The sequence below is a fragment of the Sinocyclocheilus grahami genome, unplaced genomic scaffold (genome assembly GCF_001515645.1).
Source record: "Sinocyclocheilus grahami isolate Dianchi unplaced genomic scaffold, SAMN03320097.WGS_v1.1 scaffold354.1, whole genome shotgun sequence".
Classification (NCBI taxonomy): domain Eukaryota; kingdom Metazoa; phylum Chordata; class Actinopteri; order Cypriniformes; family Cyprinidae; genus Sinocyclocheilus; species Sinocyclocheilus grahami.
In genome coordinates this window covers 292,460-311,529 of record NW_015505533.1, presented here as the reverse complement: position 1 = coordinate 311,529, position 19,070 = coordinate 292,460, and the positions used below count along the sequence as shown (strand labels likewise).

Below are 19,070 nucleotides of genomic sequence, written 5' to 3'. Positions count from 1 at the left end.
CAAGTCTCATTTGCCCTTTCCCCTGTATGAGTGATTGTATGTTTGTTTGTTAGACTAGTTTATGTTAGTGTTTAGTTAATAAAACTCGTGCACAAATTACATGAGTTTCTGATTCTGCCTTCCAAATTAATGTCCCTTTACGATTTGGATCCTTGCTACATGCTCTAATGCATTAATACTGTATGAAGGTGTTTTCCTAGAGTTGACATGATCTTACACTGAATGTTCGCTGGACGAACAGATTAGTTGAGGGCAATTTAATTCTGCTACAGTTACTACTGGCAGCTGATATAAATAATTGTAATTAATCATAATTCATTGTAATTATTTATATACATTTCCCTTTTGAGCTGATTTGCTACACCTTCTATCTGTACACATTGGCTTCTTCCCTTTAAATAAGCAATAAACAATGAAATAGCATTTTCTGATAGTCCTGCCAATCTAAGCCTATTTAATAATATGTCGTGATCCACAGTATCACAGTACATCATGGTTTTAGTAATGCCAAATTCATGGTTTCAAGTCCCACGAATGCATGATTTGCATGACCTTTTGTTTCACATTGTTTATACTTACATAGTGATTTACAGTACTTATTCAGCATATTAAATTTGTAATTTAACATAGGGATACACGGAAAAAAAGTATTTTAACATTGTAAAAAAAAAAAAGTAAAAACAGGCTTTAGGAATTGCACTGAAAACATGGTTGTTAAAAGATTGCATTTTTTCAGTTTCTGTCACACACTCTTCATTATGTATGGCCCATTCTCAGCAGTTACACTTGGTTATACAGTATTTGAAGAGGAAGACTCAATGTAAGTGCACTGCATTATGGTGCCCTACAGATGACATATACAGTATATTGCATTAATTTGTACCCCCGCCTTAGTTATATCTAATGTGTATGCCTGTAGTTCTGAAGGTTATGGCAGTATGATTTTAGGATGTACCTGAGTAGATGTCCATGTGCTCACAGGCTGGTTTGGTGCCAGATTGTTGGGCGACTCCTGATGGCTCCCGCTCATAGTGCCAATTCCCAGTCAGGCCTGTTAAATGCTCCGCACAGAGTGAGGTTGGCAGATCCAAACCTCTGAAATGAACTGTGTGAACAGGCCAATTAAATGTTCCATGCTAAGCGTCTGTGGTTAACATTATGTTGTTCCCTATGTGGTGAGCATTATGCTTATACTTACTGTTTGGCCGAGGCTTCGTCTGACAGTCAGTGTGGGAACAGGCAGGGGAACAGCGTTAGACACCTCAACCATCTGCAGTCTTTTCATAACGCATATATGCAAATGAACTACTAATAATAGCAGTAAAAACCTAGTGCTATCTATAGAACTGGTGTGTTCATTTTGTATTAAGGATTTATCATTTGCAAAGCTGAGCTTTGTAAAAGTATATGTGCTTTTTGACAATAGAAGTCTTATAAAGCATCTGTAATATATCTGCATTGCCATCAGTGTATCTCCATTGTAACGTAGAGATATGCTAGCAAATAAACAGATTTTTTTTTTTCAGTACCAGACTCTCAAGAACAAGACATTTTCCTCTGGAGGAAAGACACAGGCTTTGGCTTTCGGATCCTGGGAGGAAATGAACCCGGAGAACCGGTGAGTCAGAGAGCACACACAAATATACATGCATCCTTCCAACAACGACTGTAAGAGCAGAGCTGATACTGCAAGTCTGTCCCAATCACTGCTGCTTTCTTACACGGCGTGCATCGATTTGAATGGAGACAGCTGCTATGTGCTAGCTTCACCTCCAGAGTGTTAAGCGTGATATGAAGGACAGGGTCCCAGTATCAGAGAAACACAGTGAGGCAATGATTTACATGAATTGACTTGTGCCACAGTCTGCAGCCTGCAAGAGCTGTCCTGCTTACCAGTGTTCTTCTCATGAAATGCATGGCAGATCTACATAGGGCACATAGTGAAGTACGGCTCAGCGGATGAGGACGGCCGTCTGCGCTCCGGAGACGAGCTCATCTGTGTCGATGGCACGGCGGTGGTGGGAAAGTCTCATCAGTTGGTGGTGCAGCTCATGCAGCAGGCGGCTAAACAGGGTCACGTCAACCTCACTGTCCGCCGCAAAAACGCTTACGGAGGTACACCTGCACTGGCATCTGCATTTCTAGTTTTATTTTCATTGTAGTTCATTTCATTGTTTTATTTTCATATGTATTTCTATTTAATTTTTCGTCACTACAGAACACTACAGCATAACATGCTGAAAATCCTATGGACCTTTCTCACATTTCTCACATTTTGTACCACAAATTTATTTTTGCCTTCCCATTCCCATGCCTTCCCATTTGCCTTCCCAAAATAAAAACTGCATGATAATGTTTTGACTTAGAAGCTGGAAGCTTAAACTAGAGAGAGACTGATAACGGCAGAGAGAACGTCAAATTTACCGTAGACGCTCTGAAACACCCTTGCATTAACTATTTTTTTGTAATTTGATGCAAAGGTAATATAATACAAAGCATAATGTTATAAATACACACACACACACACACACACACATATATATATATATATATATATATATATATATAGTATATATTATTATTATTTTTTTAATTCAAATATAAAAAAGGAGGATTTCCGATGTTGATGACTGCTGAAGTACACCATCATGTTGTATTATTATTATTATTATTATTATTTGGGATTATTTAGTTACTGAAACATAACTTAAAATGTAAAAAATATTTAGGAATAAGCTTCAGGAGTAAGCAAAGGCCAAAGCAACAAACCCAAGAGCATTACTACCAGTGTTGAAATCTGTAATGCTATGATGCGTGTTCGTATTGAGAGTAGTATTTACAAATTTTGTAATCTAAGTCAGTCACATTACTTAAACACTAACATTTCAACATTTGTTGAATTCACACCTCTGGAATATTGAGAAAACAAATTACCACAAAGTTGGGTGTGGTAATTTCATTGCCACTTTAGAGTTCAGAGAGATCAAAGAGATCTTTAAAAAAGTTTTGAAATTCTCTTAGACCACTGGCAAGCTCCGTACTGTAAATGTTGCGCTTCGTGGTTATGTGCACGTATTTTAAATATGAGCACTTTTATTACTGAGATGCTGGGAAAGAAGCTCACATCATGCAAAGACGTGATAAAAACTGATAGCCTATATAATAACACTATAGACTATAGTAACACAAAATAATACCTTTAAAGCCTTTTTTTTTACATTTTGGCTTACATAAATTTCTACATATGCCATATGTCATGCTATAGTATCATTAAACTAATGATATCGAGTTTACTAACGTAACTATCTAACAATGGACAAAAGTGTTTTTTTCCTCTAAGCCAATAAAGGCAGCTGTGTAATTTGCACCCTGAATAAACATTTAAAGAATTTAGGGGAAGCATTTAAATAATCCTATGAATGCACTTAAAGAATGCAGAATCAAATTGCTAATTGAATCAAATTTAATTTAATTGTCCATTGTCTCGAGTGGAATCGTTCTGAATTTACAAAAAATTGTTCTTGAATCGAATCGAAAACCTATAAATCATTAATTGAATCGATTCACTGTCAACCCAAAGATTCACAGCCCTACTGGGAAATGATTTCAAGAACAACAGTGAGTGGAAGGTGTTTAGAAGAAGAAGAAAAACAGAAGAAACAATCACAAAGTTTAGGGCCACTATTATGCAGCAACAGATATGCAATCAAATGCTAAATGATGTATTATTTACATAATTTAGGGCACGCACAGCTAATCATTTCAGTAGACCACCAAACAGTCAAATGTTTGCCTGTAAATAAGAGGTTGCATCAAATCATTTGTGCTAATTCCACCTTTTTCACATCACTAATTTTGAGAAGTAAAATGCAAGACAGAAAACTATTTAAACCACAGTGTGTCAGTTCTCCTGTTATTAAATAGGGCATTTAAATCATTAATGTTGCCCTTGTGAGAGACTGACCACAGTGCATTTGTGTGTCTGTAGGATCACAGATCATGCAGATGCACTGACGAGCCTCGTTGTGTGTGTGTGTGTGTGTGTGTGCGCAGTGTATAAGGGTGAGGCAGACGTGCCACCGTCCCCGGCCTCCTCTCACCACAGCAGCACGCAGGCGCCGTCGCTGACAGAGGAGAAGCGCACGCCGCAGGGCAGCCAGAACTCGCTCAACACCGTCAGCTCAGGCTCCGGCAGCACCAGCGGCATCGGCAGCGGCGGAGGCGGCGGCAGTGGGAGCACCGTGGTCAACATGACACCCGCCGCCCTGCAGCCCTACGACGTGGAGATCCAGCGTGCCGAGCACGAGGGCTTCGGCTTCGTCATCGTGTCGTCCGTGTCACGGCCTGACGCCGGCTCCACCTTCGGTACAGTGTTCGTGTGCTCGGCCAGCACACGGCTACGGATGGGCGATACCACTTATTTTGTCTTCGATACGATACCGATACTTTTAAAGACCCGTTTTATTGATACTGAAACCGATACTGATACTTCTAAACTGATCTTTTAAATTATTACATTTATTAAATTACTAAGACTAAAATGGGTAATAATACCCACTTAACTTTATATTTGAAACGCATTTTAGCATTCAGTATGACTTAATTGCAATTTATTAGGTTATATTTTTGTTTACACGTGGTTAAACTATGTTTACTGTAATGGTAACCATGGAAATCTACAAATACTATAGTTAAACTGTGGTCACTTTAATAAAACCATGGTTCATTTTCATAAGGGACTGCAGTGACAGGCTGTTGAATGCATAAAATACAACCTTTTTGTTCTGACAGTGTATGATTTATATTAACGTTCCGATGAGCAGGAAAATAGTTATTTCCTACACAATTATTACTGACATAGGTTATTCGTCCAATTAAATCCATATTGCATGCATTATTTTTTGTTAAATAAACAAAATTACATGTAAATGAAACACACCGTAGTATCCTTATTTTATATTTGACTTTTGATACTTTTGATACTCGCATCAGTATCGATATTTCTAACCACGGCAACAAATCTGAGAGAAGACCGTTAGAACAATGGATGTGATTGATTCATGACTGTGATTTGATTTTTGGTGTTCCGATTATGGCACAGAACGTTGGCGGACTTTACTTGACTGTATACTTGATTATTTTAGTTTGAAGTCACTTATTTTTTTCCCTCTTCTGTCTCTTTGTCTCCCTTTGTCTGTCTTTTTCCCTTCTGCCTCTGAACTGTGACACACGCATTACGCCTTCTTTCTTTGCGTGAACATTTGGGCGGCGTTATGCAAATCTTCCCACATCGTGACGTAGACATGTGGGGGCGTGTTAGAACGAGCCGTTTTAGGAAGGCGTGGTTGACTCTTAACTTTTGTAAAGAATATCTCTTTACAGATCTTCTTTATGCACAAAGAGCTTGTAACACTCCAAAGAGAAAGGGAAAATTGAAATCGCATCATATGACCCCTTTAATACATAATAACTAGGTACTAGCCCTGAACCTGCCCCTAAACTTACCCCTGACCCAAGTAGTTAGCTTATATTACTCAGTAGTCTGTTGGGTAGGTGCACGGTCTGTAAAATGAACTAGTTGCCAGGTTTGTTTAGTGATTTGGTTGTGTTTGTGTGTTTAGGAGGCAGAGTATTACTCGGTTGATCTGGAGAGGGAGAGTAAAGGTTTCGGCTTCAGTCTGAGAGGCGGTAAGGAGTACAACATGGATCTGTATGTGCTGCGATTAGCGGAGGATGGAGCCGCTGTCAAAAACGCCAAGATGAGGGTAAGAGTAAAATGAGTTTTTCTTCCGAACAATAGCTTCTGAAGACAAGCATACAGTTTTCTTAAAAGAAACAAAAGTCCACATTTTTTCTTTGTACAGAACAAAAGCTTTTATTTCGATACATTGATACAAAAGAAAGAAAGGGGCATAAAATATATACGGCAGAATGACTATGTGACACTGTCACATAAGAGACAGGTTTTACCGCAATGATTTTATCTATCATAGAGTTTTAACTGGTTTACATGTTTTCTTAAGTCCATTTTATTTTTCTTAACATTTTAACGTGTATATGTCTTAAAAAATTGTATGCTTGGCCTGTCATGTGACAGGAAGCAGGAACTGTATAAAGAGAGCAGCATGCCAAACAAAGTGGCCACTAACAGCTACCAAACACACCTGGATTGTGGAGTTTCCTTTCCGTGGATTTACCTTTCCAGATTTACTTGCAAGCTAGTGGATTATCACTCATTTTGGATTGTATATACACTGGTGGACTCCCTTTGGGACTTTTTCAGCACTCTAGGATTCTTGGACTGTTTTAGGGTATGGTGCAGAGAACTGTATGCTTTTAACAGACTGAGTTTTCCTGGTTTTATTGTGTTGTTTTAAAGTCCCGTGAACTTTGTAAATGCACCGTTCTAAAACGTATTTCTGTTTTATGTCATTCTTTTAATGCAGTTGTTCTCAAACCTCCATGAAGTACCCCCAGCACTGCACGTTTTGTATGTCTCCCTCTAGCTGACACACCCACTTCAGTCAAATCTGCCCCCATTTTGAACTTTGTAACCCAGCCTGTTAGGCTGATCGTTACAACTGAAAGTCTGTTGGCCTGCTCCTGGAGGACAGCACCTAAATGTCACACACACTGCAGTCCTCGAAGCAAAACGGCCATATATCAGCTTGCTTAAACTGTTAAAATGAGACGTGAAGTATAACAGATTATTTCTAGATCAGCAGATGTTGTGATTGAAATGAGCATTGTCTTTAGTAATGACTAGCAACTGCAGACTATGAGGACTATCAGTCTATTTAGGCCACTGATGACTGTCTTATTAACCAAAGCCTTTGGTCCACTGAGAGAGCCTCTTTTGTCTTCCTCACTTGCTCTTTCCACAGCCGACCAGAGACAGTTTCATGCTGCTATGTCGAAAACTGTCCGGTCCTCTTTAAAACTGCAGACCCTTAAGCCTGTGTTATACTTTCCGTGTCCGCAAGTCCACTATGGTATGCGTGATGTAAAAATCGTCATCGGCGAGTGTGCGCGGAGGCTCTGAGTGGACATCCGCGTGCCTCCCATTTTTTGTGACTGCGCAGACAAGTATGTCAGTAGGCTACTGCGCATGCGCAGGCTGTGTGACGAAGCCCGTTGCAACTCGAGCCTGTACAATCCGTCGATAAAACAATATAAAGACAGCCAGATGTACAATAACTCTGGGCAATTCTTTGTTCACATGTTTGTTTATTGTTCTAGCCGATCTACTACGCATGTATGGAACACGTCCGCTCCGCGGACAGTTTCGGTAATATAATTACAAGTAGTCCACATCCGTGATGTCCACGTACGCGTCCGGATTGTACACGCGGAAAGTATAACACAGGCTTTAATGTTCAGATGCATACACCAGCTGCTCATTTTGGCAGCTTAATTTTTGCTTGGTGTGTTGGGACAAAATTGACGGTCACCTACAACTTTGGCATTAGAAGGCTGTGTGTGTATGTCATTACTGCTTCATTTCTCTTTCAGTTTCCGTATCCATCTCTAAACCGAGATTAGCATTCTACTACAAACAGTAGCTAATATGGATGAAACCATATTAGCAATATCGCGATATCAATATTGTCTCAATATTACCGTGGTCACATGACAATGTGAAACGATAGGTCTTCTGGGAAAAATTTAAGTTTTTCAAATATATTTGCTTTGGGCCATTATGCTTTAGCACAGTATCTGTCAAACACAGTATCACACAGTATCTGTCACACCGAAAGCACAATATGCTTAATCCCTTCATCAAGTCTGTTTTTTCAAAGTGAAGCAAGCACACACTTGGTTCAGACGATCAGCTCGTGATCCGGTGTTTTCCGCATCTCAGAATGGCTCTGTTCACACTGAATGAATGCAGTCAACTCATTTACTGCATGTGCTGTGAGTTTAGCGTGCGTTTGGGAATGAAACAGCCACCAGTAAGGCTTTATTTTCACAACAGCATATCACTAGATCTGTAGCGAGACGGGTTTTTGTAAGTCTGTTTTCACTGAGCTGGAGTTTCCTTCAAAATAAAAGCGTTAAAGTGCAGTATGAATTGCTGACAGCTAGCGGTTTAAACGCAGTCCAAATTCAAAATATCTCTTTCAAGTGTAGAAATTAGGAAAGAAGTATTGTCAAGTATCTGTCACACCGAAAGCACAATATGCTTAATCCCTTCATCAAGTCTGTTTTTTCAAAGTGAAGCAAGCACACACTTGGTTCAGACGATCAGCTCGTGATCCGGTGTTTTCCGCATCTCAGAATGGCTCTGTTCACACTGAATGAATGCAGTCAACTCATTTACTGCATGTGCTGTGAGTTTAGCGTGCGTTTGGGAATGAAACAGCCACCAGTAAGGCTTTATTTTCACAACAGCATATCACTAGATCTGTAGCGAGACGGGTTTTTGTAAGTCTGTTTTCACTGAGCTGGAGTTTCCTTCAAAATAAAAGCGTTAAAGTGCAGTATGAATTGCTGACAGCTAGCGGTTTAAACGCAGTCCAAATTCAAAATATCTCTTTCAAGTGTAGAAATTAGGAAAGAAGTATTGTCATTTCCCTACTGTAGTGTAAAGCAAAAATAATATGCCTATGAAATAGACCGATTTATTTTACAGTGCAACTGTTTTACAATATATGGCTATTACTGTCATTGTTATTATTATTATTCTATTCTAATTTGCTTGGCTTCCTAAAACCCCAGTGTGAATGTAATTTAGACTGAGACTGTAGATCACAAATAAAAAGAGGGTTGAGTCGCCTTTAAAGTTCAGCTACAAGTCAATTCACTGACTTCTTTCTGATTTTAGTTTTCTTAGTTAAGAAACATGAGTTGGAGCTCTTAATTTTGAAGTCCCAAAGTGCACTAGATAGAATAATTTAACTTTAAAATTGACAAATTCTTCATTTGTATGTTTTTCTTTTTAAATATCGCAATAAATTTCGTATTGTGGACTTCATATTGCAATAATATCGTATCATTAGATTTTGATATCGTAACATCCGTAGGAGCTATGGTGCCATGAAAAGGTTTTTGCCCCCTTCCCGTTTTTTTTTTTTTTTTGCATTTGTCACACCTAAAAGATTCAGATCATCAAACAAATTTTAATATTACACAAAGATAACCCGAGTAAATATAAAATGCAGTTTTGAGAATTATTTCATTCATTAAGGGAAAAAAGCTGTCCAAACCTGCCTGGCCCTATGTGAAAAAGTAATTGCCCCCTAAATCTAATAACTGGTTGTGCCATCCTTTGCAGCAACAACTGCAATCAAGCGCTTGCAATAACTGGCAATGAGTCTTTCACATCGCTGTGGAGGAAATTTGGCCCACTCTTCTCTGCAGAATTGTTTTAACTCAGCCCCATTGGAGGGTTTTCGAGCATGAATGGACTGTTTAAGGTCATGCCACAGCATCTCAATCGGATTTAAGTCTGGACTTTGATTTAGCCACTCCAAAACCTTAATTTAGTTTTTCTTGAGCCATTCAGAGGTGGACTTGCTGGTGTGTTTGGGATCATTGTCCTGCTACATAACCCAAGTGCGCTTGAGCTTGAGCTCACAAACTGATGGCCGGACATTCTCCTTCAGGATTTTCTGAGAGTGCAGAATTCATGGTTCCATCAATTATGGCAAGTCATCCAGGTCCTGAAGGTGCAAAGCAGCCCCAGATCATCACACTACCACCACCATGTTTGACACTATGATGCACCACCATGTTTGACACTATGATGTTCTTTTTATGAAATGCTGGGTTGGTTTTACGTCAGATGTAACGGGACACACACCTTCCAAAAAGTTCAACTTTTGCCACATCGATCCACAGAATATTTGCCCAAAAGTCTTGGGGATAATCAAGATATTTTTTACAAATGTGAGACGAGGCTTTGTGTTCTTTTTGGTCAGCAATGGCTTTTGCCTTGGAACTCTCCCATGGATGCCGTTTTTGCCCAGTCTCTTTCTTATAGTTGAATCATGAACACTGACCTTAATCGAGGCAAGTGAGGCCTGCAGTTCTTTAGATGTTGTTCTGGGTTCTTTTATGACCTCTTGGATGAGTCGTCGTTGCGCTCTTGGAGTAATTTAAAGGCCAGTCACTCCTGTGAAGGTTCACCACTGCTCCAAGTTTTCTCTATTTGTGAATAATGGCTCTGACCGTGGTTCACTGGAGTCCCAAAGCCTTAGAAATGGCTTCATAACCCGTTCCAGACTGATACATGTCAACTATTTTGTTTCTCATCTGTTCTTGAATATCTTTAGATCACAGCATGATGTGTTGCTCTTTAAGCATGCTTCACGTTGTCAGACAGGTTCTATTGAAGTGATTTCTTGATTCAACAGGTCTGGCAGTAATCAGGCCTGGGTGTGGCTAGTGAAATTTAACTCCGCTTTCTAAAATAATTAGGTTAATCACAGTTCTTTCATGATTTAACAGGTCATTGTAACAGATTTAGCAATTACTTTTTCAGCTTTTTTCCCTTAATAAATGAAATTATCATTTAAAAACTGCATTTTGTATTTACTTGAATTATCTTTGTGTAATATCAAAATTAGTTTGATGATCTGAATCTTTTAAGTGTGACAAATATGCAAAAACAAATAAAAAAACAGGGAGGGGGCAAAAACCTTTTCACGGCACTGTAACTGTTTTTTTACACTTTACCAACTTTAGTATCGGTCAAGATTCGTTAACTAGTAATACAAGTGTATGTTTTCAGCTGTTAACAGATAGCATTTTGATTTGTGAGAAGCACCCAGTTTTGTTCCTCATCGCCGCTCATGATGCCCTCTTGAGCCTCCCATAAGCTAATGGTGGTGTCCGCCTCGTTTACAGGTTGGTGATGAAATACTGGAGATCAATGGTGAAAGTACGAAAAATATGAAGCATTCTCGCGCCATCGAGCTGATCAAGACCGGAGGCAGACGAGCTCGACTGGTGCTGAAGAGAGGAGATGGATCCGTCCCAGAGTATGGTGGGTAACAAACAAGTTAAAGTCTTATGCTTTTTGCATTTTGTTTCGAAGCGTTCGGTTTTTGTGTTTTAATTTATCCTGAACTGTCTTTTCTTCTTGTTCTCTACCACAAAATTGTTAGTTCTTGGTGATCAATCAGCCTCTGTTATGTGTTCATCTAGAGAGTGAGATCTTCTGAACAGTCTACAGTCAGCCAATAAAACTTTTGTGATTTGTCAGAGTGCTGCATGTTTCCTTTCTCTTTATTTATCTCTGTTTCTTTCTCTTCCTGATCTCTTGTTCTCTGGTGGGCTCCTCAGCTATGATGGGCCCCCATCTCACTGCCTGTCTGAGGAATGATAAGCTGGGCGAGCCCTGCTTCTACCTAATGGGTCAAAACCAAGCCACGGTTTGTAAAGGACGTTCTGTGTGTCAACCCTTCCTGTCACCCAGTCACACGTTATAAGCCCTGCTTAGGCACACATGTGTCGCTGCTTCACCCGCTCTCATCTCACCCCGGTGAATCCATTCAGCCGCTGGCCTCTGATCGCATGCTCAATGGATTCATGCTCCTGATGGAATGCTTTGATGCCTGTGTGATGGACAGTGTGTGGATGTTGTGGACACTGCAGTGCTTTCATATCACTGATAGCATAGATGGGTGAATGTTACAAGAACTTGCCTGGGTCACAAAAATATAGATAGCATTATTAAAATGATAAGAAAAATAAAAAAAGTATCTTTTGTTATTACCCATAGAACAAGTTTTGTTAGATTTACCCATGAGCAAGTAATGAAATTAGTTTGCTTTTGTATTCTGGTCTTGTGATAAAAAGATAAAACTTGAAAAGGTGTTGTAGTAATGACAAACAGTGTCCTCCACAAATATTAGTACCCTTGATGAATATAAGCAAAACAGGCCATAAAAAATGTCTGTGGTATTTATCCTTCTTTCAAAAATCTAACCTTTAAATAAAGTAAAATAATTGGAAGAAAAAAATGCCTGTGTTGAATGGACCAGGAGGAGTTTTTAAGGTCCAGTTCTCGTTATAAACAAACCATAAACGACTTTTGCCTTAATAAACTCCTAAATTGCTGCTTATCAATAGTTAGTAAGGTAGTTGTTAATTTTAGGTTTTGGGTAGAATTAGGGATGTAGAATATGGTCATGCAGAATATGTGCTTTATAAGTACTAATAAACAGCCAATATGTTAATTATAGGCATGTTAATAAACAACTAGTTAATAGTGAGAATTGGTCCCTATACTAAAGTTTTACAGAATTCTCTTTAGATTTGACATTAGGAGCCAACTGATAGTTTCTGTACTGTTTATGTAGGTAATTAGCATGAACCATAATGTGGATGAGCACAATAACTGTATTGCATACGCTGCTCGTGAAAAGTAGTTTCAAGGAGTAATCAGGTGTCTTAAAGACACATCTGCAAGGATTTGCCATTGCCAGTGGTTTCAGAAAATGCACATTTGGCACCCGTTTCACCCTGTAATTTGGTAAGGTTCATTGTGAAGACATTTTCCTTACCACCCCATCTTGTTGTTACCCTGACTAACATTAACACTGTTGTCCATTTGTCCTTGGCATATCTTTCTTGTCTCAACATAATGGCATAGTATGCTCTAAAGCAGTGCTTCTCAAACCTGGGCACCCCAGCACTGCACATCCTCATAGGATGCAACCAGTTCAAGTCCATCAGTCTTGACACATGTGTCTATAACGGTGATGTTTGAAGCTCAGAATGTCGTCACCCAGCTGGGAAGTCCTGACAGTCTGTCCTTCTGAGAGTCTGGAGGTTGGAAATCGAGTGAGGTCTGCTGCTGGCTGTTGCCACGCCGTGTCCTCGCTATGAAAAGGCTTGAATCTCTTTGAAAACTTCTTGAACTCAATGAAAACACAAAAAACAGAGTTGTATATTCAATAAAATAAAGCTATTCAGGAAATCAGTTTTAAAAGCTGTGTTAAAATGGATATATTTTGACTCTCTTACAGAACTAAACAGCTGCCATAGAGACCACGGGTGGCAAGAATTATAGTTGGTCTAAACTACCCGTTAGCCCCCACTCACCGTCTCTTCATCATAAGCTTGGCCCCCAAGGCACTAAAAGACAAGGTTCTTGCCCATGACTGCATCCATAGGATTTAGGAGTACAGTATGCACAGATTTACAATGACCATCTATTCTTGCCTAAGAATTCTACAGCTGAAGAGAAACTAATAAAACTGCATCTTTCTGGCCTGGGTTCTAGACCTATGATGTACTGTATCTCCTCTCTGGAGATGATTTCCATGCATCATGACCATTCAGGAATCGATAGTGAGTGGAGTTCCCCATCTGGGAATGAGCCAGTACAGCAATGCCTTTCTTAGTGGGGAAAGCTTTATTCACACTGATCACCCTTGCATTTAGGAAGAGTTACCCTGAGAGCAACCAGTAGAATTGGTGTGCTGAATTGTGTGCTTGGTCTTGATGTTAAGCATCTGTAAATCTCATTTTACAGATGTTTTCTAAAACTGTTGGTCCACCGAACTGTATACCATGATCACATATGAGAAACACCAAAAGGTGTTTGACCCTGTGTTGCCAGAAGCAAGAAGCATACTATCCATTGTTGATGCCTCAAAATTATATATTTGACAATTTGCTAAAATTTTCGCTCCACTCCTATTTTTGGGGAGCACTGATTTTGCATCTCACCCGTGTCTGTAAATGACATGCTTAAGCAGTACAGATTCCTGCCGTTCTCATGGTGGTGACCACAGCTGCCCGGTCAGATGAAACAAATCAGAGCTTTAATCTAGGGCAAAGCTGGGTACAGAACTTTGCAGAAACCCAAATAAACACAAGATAGTTTTGCGTTTTCTTGGTCAGTTTCCACTTGTGTAGTTTATTCGTTTCGATGACTTGATTGAATAAAACACAAGTAGGTGTGTCCAAATCTTTGCCTGCTTGTGTATAGATGTTGTTGAATGAAATGTTTTCTTTTATGCTCGATCACATCAAGTGCTGTCTGTTTGTTCAAGTCCAAATGTAATGCCTTTCTTTATTCATTTCCAGACGGCCCAAATGACAGCTACCCTCCCTCACCCAGGCCACAAAATAATTCGAAAGTGAGGGCCTTGCTGGCCAGCGGCCCCTTTCATCATCCGTCCGAGTCCAGCTATACATCAGAGCATCACACACCATCCCAGCCCAAGCAGCAGCAACCGAAAGACAGGCAACATGATCCAGCGAGAGAACGAGAGAGGGACAGCAGAACAGGGCTGTATTCCAGCGCTCCACTCCAGCCTTCCTGGAACAACCGTCCCAGCCCCTCACCATCCCCTGACAGCAGCAAAAACAACTCCCACCGCAAGGTCAAGAAGTCAGAGTCGGAGAGCAGCATTGCCAAGCTCTTCAAAACGCTGAGGAAAGAGGGTGGATTTGGGAGGAAAAACTCCAACCAGGACCTCCTGAGGCGAGGCCGCAAACCCTCCGTAGACACACAGAGTAGCACGGGGTCTCAGGTGCGCAGCGGGTCCTTGGATCGCTCCTCCACCCGGAAGCGCAACACCTCTCCAGACCGCCGCAGGGCCAAGTCTGTGGACCGGCGAACGACACGCTCATATAAAGATCAGTCCCCTGAGCGAAGCTATCAAGACACTTCCCAGGACCTGCTGTGCCAGATCTCCACTCCAGAAAGGCTTGTCCGGCCCCAGAAAGAGCCCCAAACTCCCCGCAGGAACTACAGCAAAGAGGGCTACTTCACATCCACCCCTGAGCGATCCCACAAACCCACGGCCCACGCTCTCGCTTGCACACCTGAACGTGGCCTAAAGAACAGGAACGTTCTGCTCAACAGTTCTCCATCCAGTCAAGCTGAGAGACAGGGATACTTCATCAACGGAGCCCCGGAAAGATGCTTCCACAGGAGATCGGACAGCAGCAGTGACGGAAGTTACTTGGAAGAGGCCGCTGCTCCACAGCTTAGGGATTATTACAACGCACTGAAAGCCAGCGGTGCGAGCGGGAGCGGCGTGGGCCTCGGCCTCGTTCAGAGCTCTCCGAGCAAGAGACGGCTTTACAAGGAGAACCACGCAGACCTCAGCATCTGAGCTCCACAGGGCTGAGCTTCACCACAGCGGAACAAGGCTCCTTTTTCTAGTTTGTTTTGATAGGTTGTGTTGCGAGTGAGATCCATGTTTTTTTTTTTTTAAATGTGTCTACTTTGCGTGTCCAAATTGAGATTTACTGAACAAGAGCACAAGCATTCAACGTTTGTTTCTTTGTTTGTACATTTTAATAGACGTGCGGCGAAACCTGAACTCAGACTATGATGCTACTGTTTAATTGAGTAATATATATTTAAGCTGTATATTTATTTTGAAAAACTGAAATGTTACTCGATGGGATGTCCAGATGAAAAAAAGCATCATTCTGTCTTGGTCTGTTGTATAATATCTGACTTTGTTAGTCCTAACACTGCACTGGACTGAGGCATGAGCCACCCATTAGCAAAAAAGAGGGAAAAATTAAGGTAGAAAAATATTATGTTGTGGCACAAATTTTTTTTTCTCCATAATCACCAGAACTTAGTCTAAAGGCACATATGCACAATTGAGAAAACTTGACCCAATTTTAGCTTAAAGCAAGTTATTTTAGGAATAAATCGGATGCTTTTTAAAAAGTGACTTAAAATGCATTCAGCCTGTTTGTCAGTGTGTTCCTTGGGAAACAAACCACAGAGCAGTTGAGCTACAGGAACATTCAACTATAAAAACACTGAATATATGAAATGTGAGAGGCTGTTCTAATTCAGTCATTTTAAGCAAAAGTTTGAAGTATTTTGAATTGTTCCTTATGCAGCCACATTTACCTCCATAAAGTCAAGTACCAAAGGCGATTGAAATGCTCTGAACGAATGGAATCCTTAACAAGCTTGTGAAAATAAATGTGACGCATCGACGCTGCACACATTATGAGCTGAATGTTGAGTTGCAGCATGGAATATTCAGGTCGCCAGATCTGATCCAAAAGACTACGTGAAAACGGCAATCTGCCAATCTGAGCCACCACTGGTTTTCCGTCACGCTCTCGAGAGCCACTGAGCTTCAGTGATATACAGACGCAATGCGTGTTTGTTTGGGAACACAGCTGTTTCGTGCATTTCGACAGGACCAAGAACAGGGAATTCCTTCAGTGTCATCTGAATAGTACTGTATCAAAATGAACGTATCAGCTGCTGTCTTTTGTACAAATTTTATTACTGTATGTACTTCAAACCTGTGTAGGTAAGGATACTGTTGCCTTTTCTCTGTACAAAAAATAATTTATGAAAGATGTCCACCTAAAAGAAGATGCGAATATGTTTCTACTGTGCTCACTGGGACTATGAGTAACGTGTGTACTCAGAATCAGGCGTATGTAAAGTTGTATTTTTTCCCTCTCTCCAGGAAGGATGGGAAACGGATGTTTTTCAAGGAAGAGGGTTGATTATCTGTTGTGATGGATAACCTGCTTTTTTTAATGGAGATCTTGTATACTGTCTGTGGTCTCTGAAACGTTCTATGGATTTTAAATGCTTTTTTTTCTGTGTCGATAAAAGCAGTACATGTATATGGTCTAGTTTTTTTTTTTTTTTTTTTTATGAAACTATGCATATATATAAATATATAAATTCTGCATTGTCCATAGCGTTATTTGACTCATGAAATTACACATAACATTAGTCTAAGTTCAAGTAGACGTGGACTTACACAGTAAAGCTGTTTTTCTTGTTTGGATGGATCACAATGTATATGTAGCTATCAAAAAGAAGTCTGTGAATGCTATTTTTATTATCAAATAAAGTTTTGCATACAAATTCACCATTCCATGTTCATTGTGTTGGGCGCATAACTAAGCTCAAGTGATAACCTGAATGGGTCATTCCTAGCATTCGGTGCCATTTGAGTCCCCATGATATAATGTGGTATATTTTCTGTAAAAATTTGCTGACCCTCTACATAGAACACAATAAATATGTACCCAAAATTAATAAATAAAAAAAATAATTGCTCCTATTTTAGTGCAAGAAGGGTAAACTGTTATGTTCCCAAGTTAGCTTTCATAACTTCAGCCACAAATATAAGTAATAAAAATCAAACAAATTCCAAAATTTTCAGTATATTCTTATTTATAATATTCCTCAACAAAAATGTGTTTTGTTATTTATACATTTTAATGCTTAAGTATTTAAAACATGTGTCCCTGAATTGAATGTCCCCCCCTGTTACTCTGATGAAAAGTCCTTATGAACATGGCCCTTGAATGTTTCTCTAATAACATGACTCTCGGGGAGTAAAACACTTTTTGAGTATACGACTTGTTGAACTATTTACAAGAAGCTGAGTCAGTAACACTCTTTAATTCACCCTTTTTTAGTGTTTTAGAATGATTCACTGATGTGGTAAAGCATAACATGTCCGATCTGTTATACTTATCTCTAGTGGAAACATATTTTTTGTAATTTTGAAAATATGTTTAATTAACAGGTTAAAAATATTCCTCAATAAACACTACGCACTAGCTTGTTCATCACATGATTAGCATGTGATCTGATTTTAGCATAAAATGTCCCTCCTGTTACGCTCCACACTGTTACTGTTTTGCACAAAAAAGCAGTGATGCTACAGGGCTCGCTGTGATGCACACTATGAAAGAAGGCAGATATACCACAATAAAAAGAAGGAGAGGTGGAGAAAGAACATAAAGGAAGAAAAAATCAAGTGTTAGAACTCAGCTTTGTTGATTAGATAGAAACTGTAATAAATTATCTTGTCTTTGCCATTACAATGTGTTCGTGCCTGCGTGCTGTGTGTGTGTGTGTTTCCTGTGTTATGGGCTCCAAATGTCCCCACGGGTATAGTAATAACAGTAAACTTTGATCTTGTGGGGACATTTATTTGGTTCCCATGAGAAAAAAAAGCTTATACACCAAATCGTACAGAATAAAGTGTTTTGAAAACCTAAAATAACTGTAGTTTTGTGTGAGGGGTAGGTTTAGGTGTAGGGTTAGTGTAAGGGGATAGAAAATGTGTGTGTGTGTTTGTATATGTGTGTTCTCGGGGAGTAAAACACTTTTTGTGTATACGACTTGTTGAACTATTTACAAGAAGCTGAGTCAGTAACACTCTTTAATTCACCCTTTTTTAGTGTTTTAGAATGATTCACTGATGTGGTAAAGCATAACATGTCCGATCTGTTATACTTATCTCTAGTGGAAACATATTTTTTGTAATTTTGAAAATATGTTTAATTAACAGGTTAAAAATATTCCTCAATAAACACTACGCACTAGCTTGTTCATCACATGATTAGCATGTGATCTGATTTTAGCATAAAATGTCCCTCCTGTTACGCTCCACACTGTTACTGTTTTGCACAAAAAAGCAGTGATGCTACAGGGCTCGCTGTGATGCACACTATGAAAGAAGGCAGATATACCACAATAAAAAGAAGGAGAGGTGGAGAAAGAACATAAAGGAAGAAAAAATCAAGTGTTAGAACTCAGCTTTGTTGATTAGATAGAAACTGTAATAAATTATCTTGTCTTTGCCATTACAATGTGTTCGTGCCTGCGTGCTGTGTGTGTGTGTGTTTCCTGTGTTATGGGCTCCAAATGTCCCCACGGGTATAGTAATAACAGTAAACTTTGATCTTGTGGGGACATTTATTTGGTTCCCATGAGAAAAAAAAGCTTATACACCAAATCGTACAGAATAAAGTGTTTTGAAAACCTAAAATAACTGTAGTTTTGTGTGAGGGGTAGGTTTAGGTGTAGGGTTAGTGTAAGGGGATAGAAAATGTGTGTGTGTTTTTGTATATGTGTGTGTGTGTGTGTGTGAGAGAGAGAGAAATAATATATTCTCTAATATAAACTTTCAATTGTAAAATACAATGTTAAACCTATTTTGTAGCCTAATAAATGGACAGCATAACAAATGAGATCTTATAATAATACTGTAGGAATAAGAACAACTTACTTTAATGTGATAATAGTCCTTATATCCTATAATTTGTATATACAGAACAATTTATCTTTTGTAGTGATTGTAAATTGTGAAAAT

The 19,070-nt window shown here is 39.5% G+C and overlaps 1 protein-coding gene across 1 annotated transcript in view; it reads left to right on the top strand.

Moving 5' to 3' along the window:
• The window catches only part of LOC107548731 (membrane-associated guanylate kinase, WW and PDZ domain-containing protein 1-like), a 30,508-nt gene extending 13,683 nt beyond the window's left edge, over positions 1-16,825 (top strand). The window contains exons 3-8 of the mRNA XM_016229532.1: positions 1,527-1,618; positions 1,923-2,115; positions 4,054-4,385; positions 5,622-5,765; positions 10,849-10,987; positions 14,041-16,825. Coding sequence (XP_016085018.1) covers positions 1,527-1,618; positions 1,923-2,115; positions 4,054-4,385; positions 5,622-5,765; positions 10,849-10,987; positions 14,041-15,077 — 1,937 coding nt within the window. The 3' untranslated portion in view covers positions 15,078-16,825. The remainder of the gene's footprint in view (positions 1-1,526; positions 1,619-1,922; positions 2,116-4,053; positions 4,386-5,621; positions 5,766-10,848; positions 10,988-14,040) is intronic.
• Positions 16,826-19,070: the final 2,245 nt, after the last annotated feature.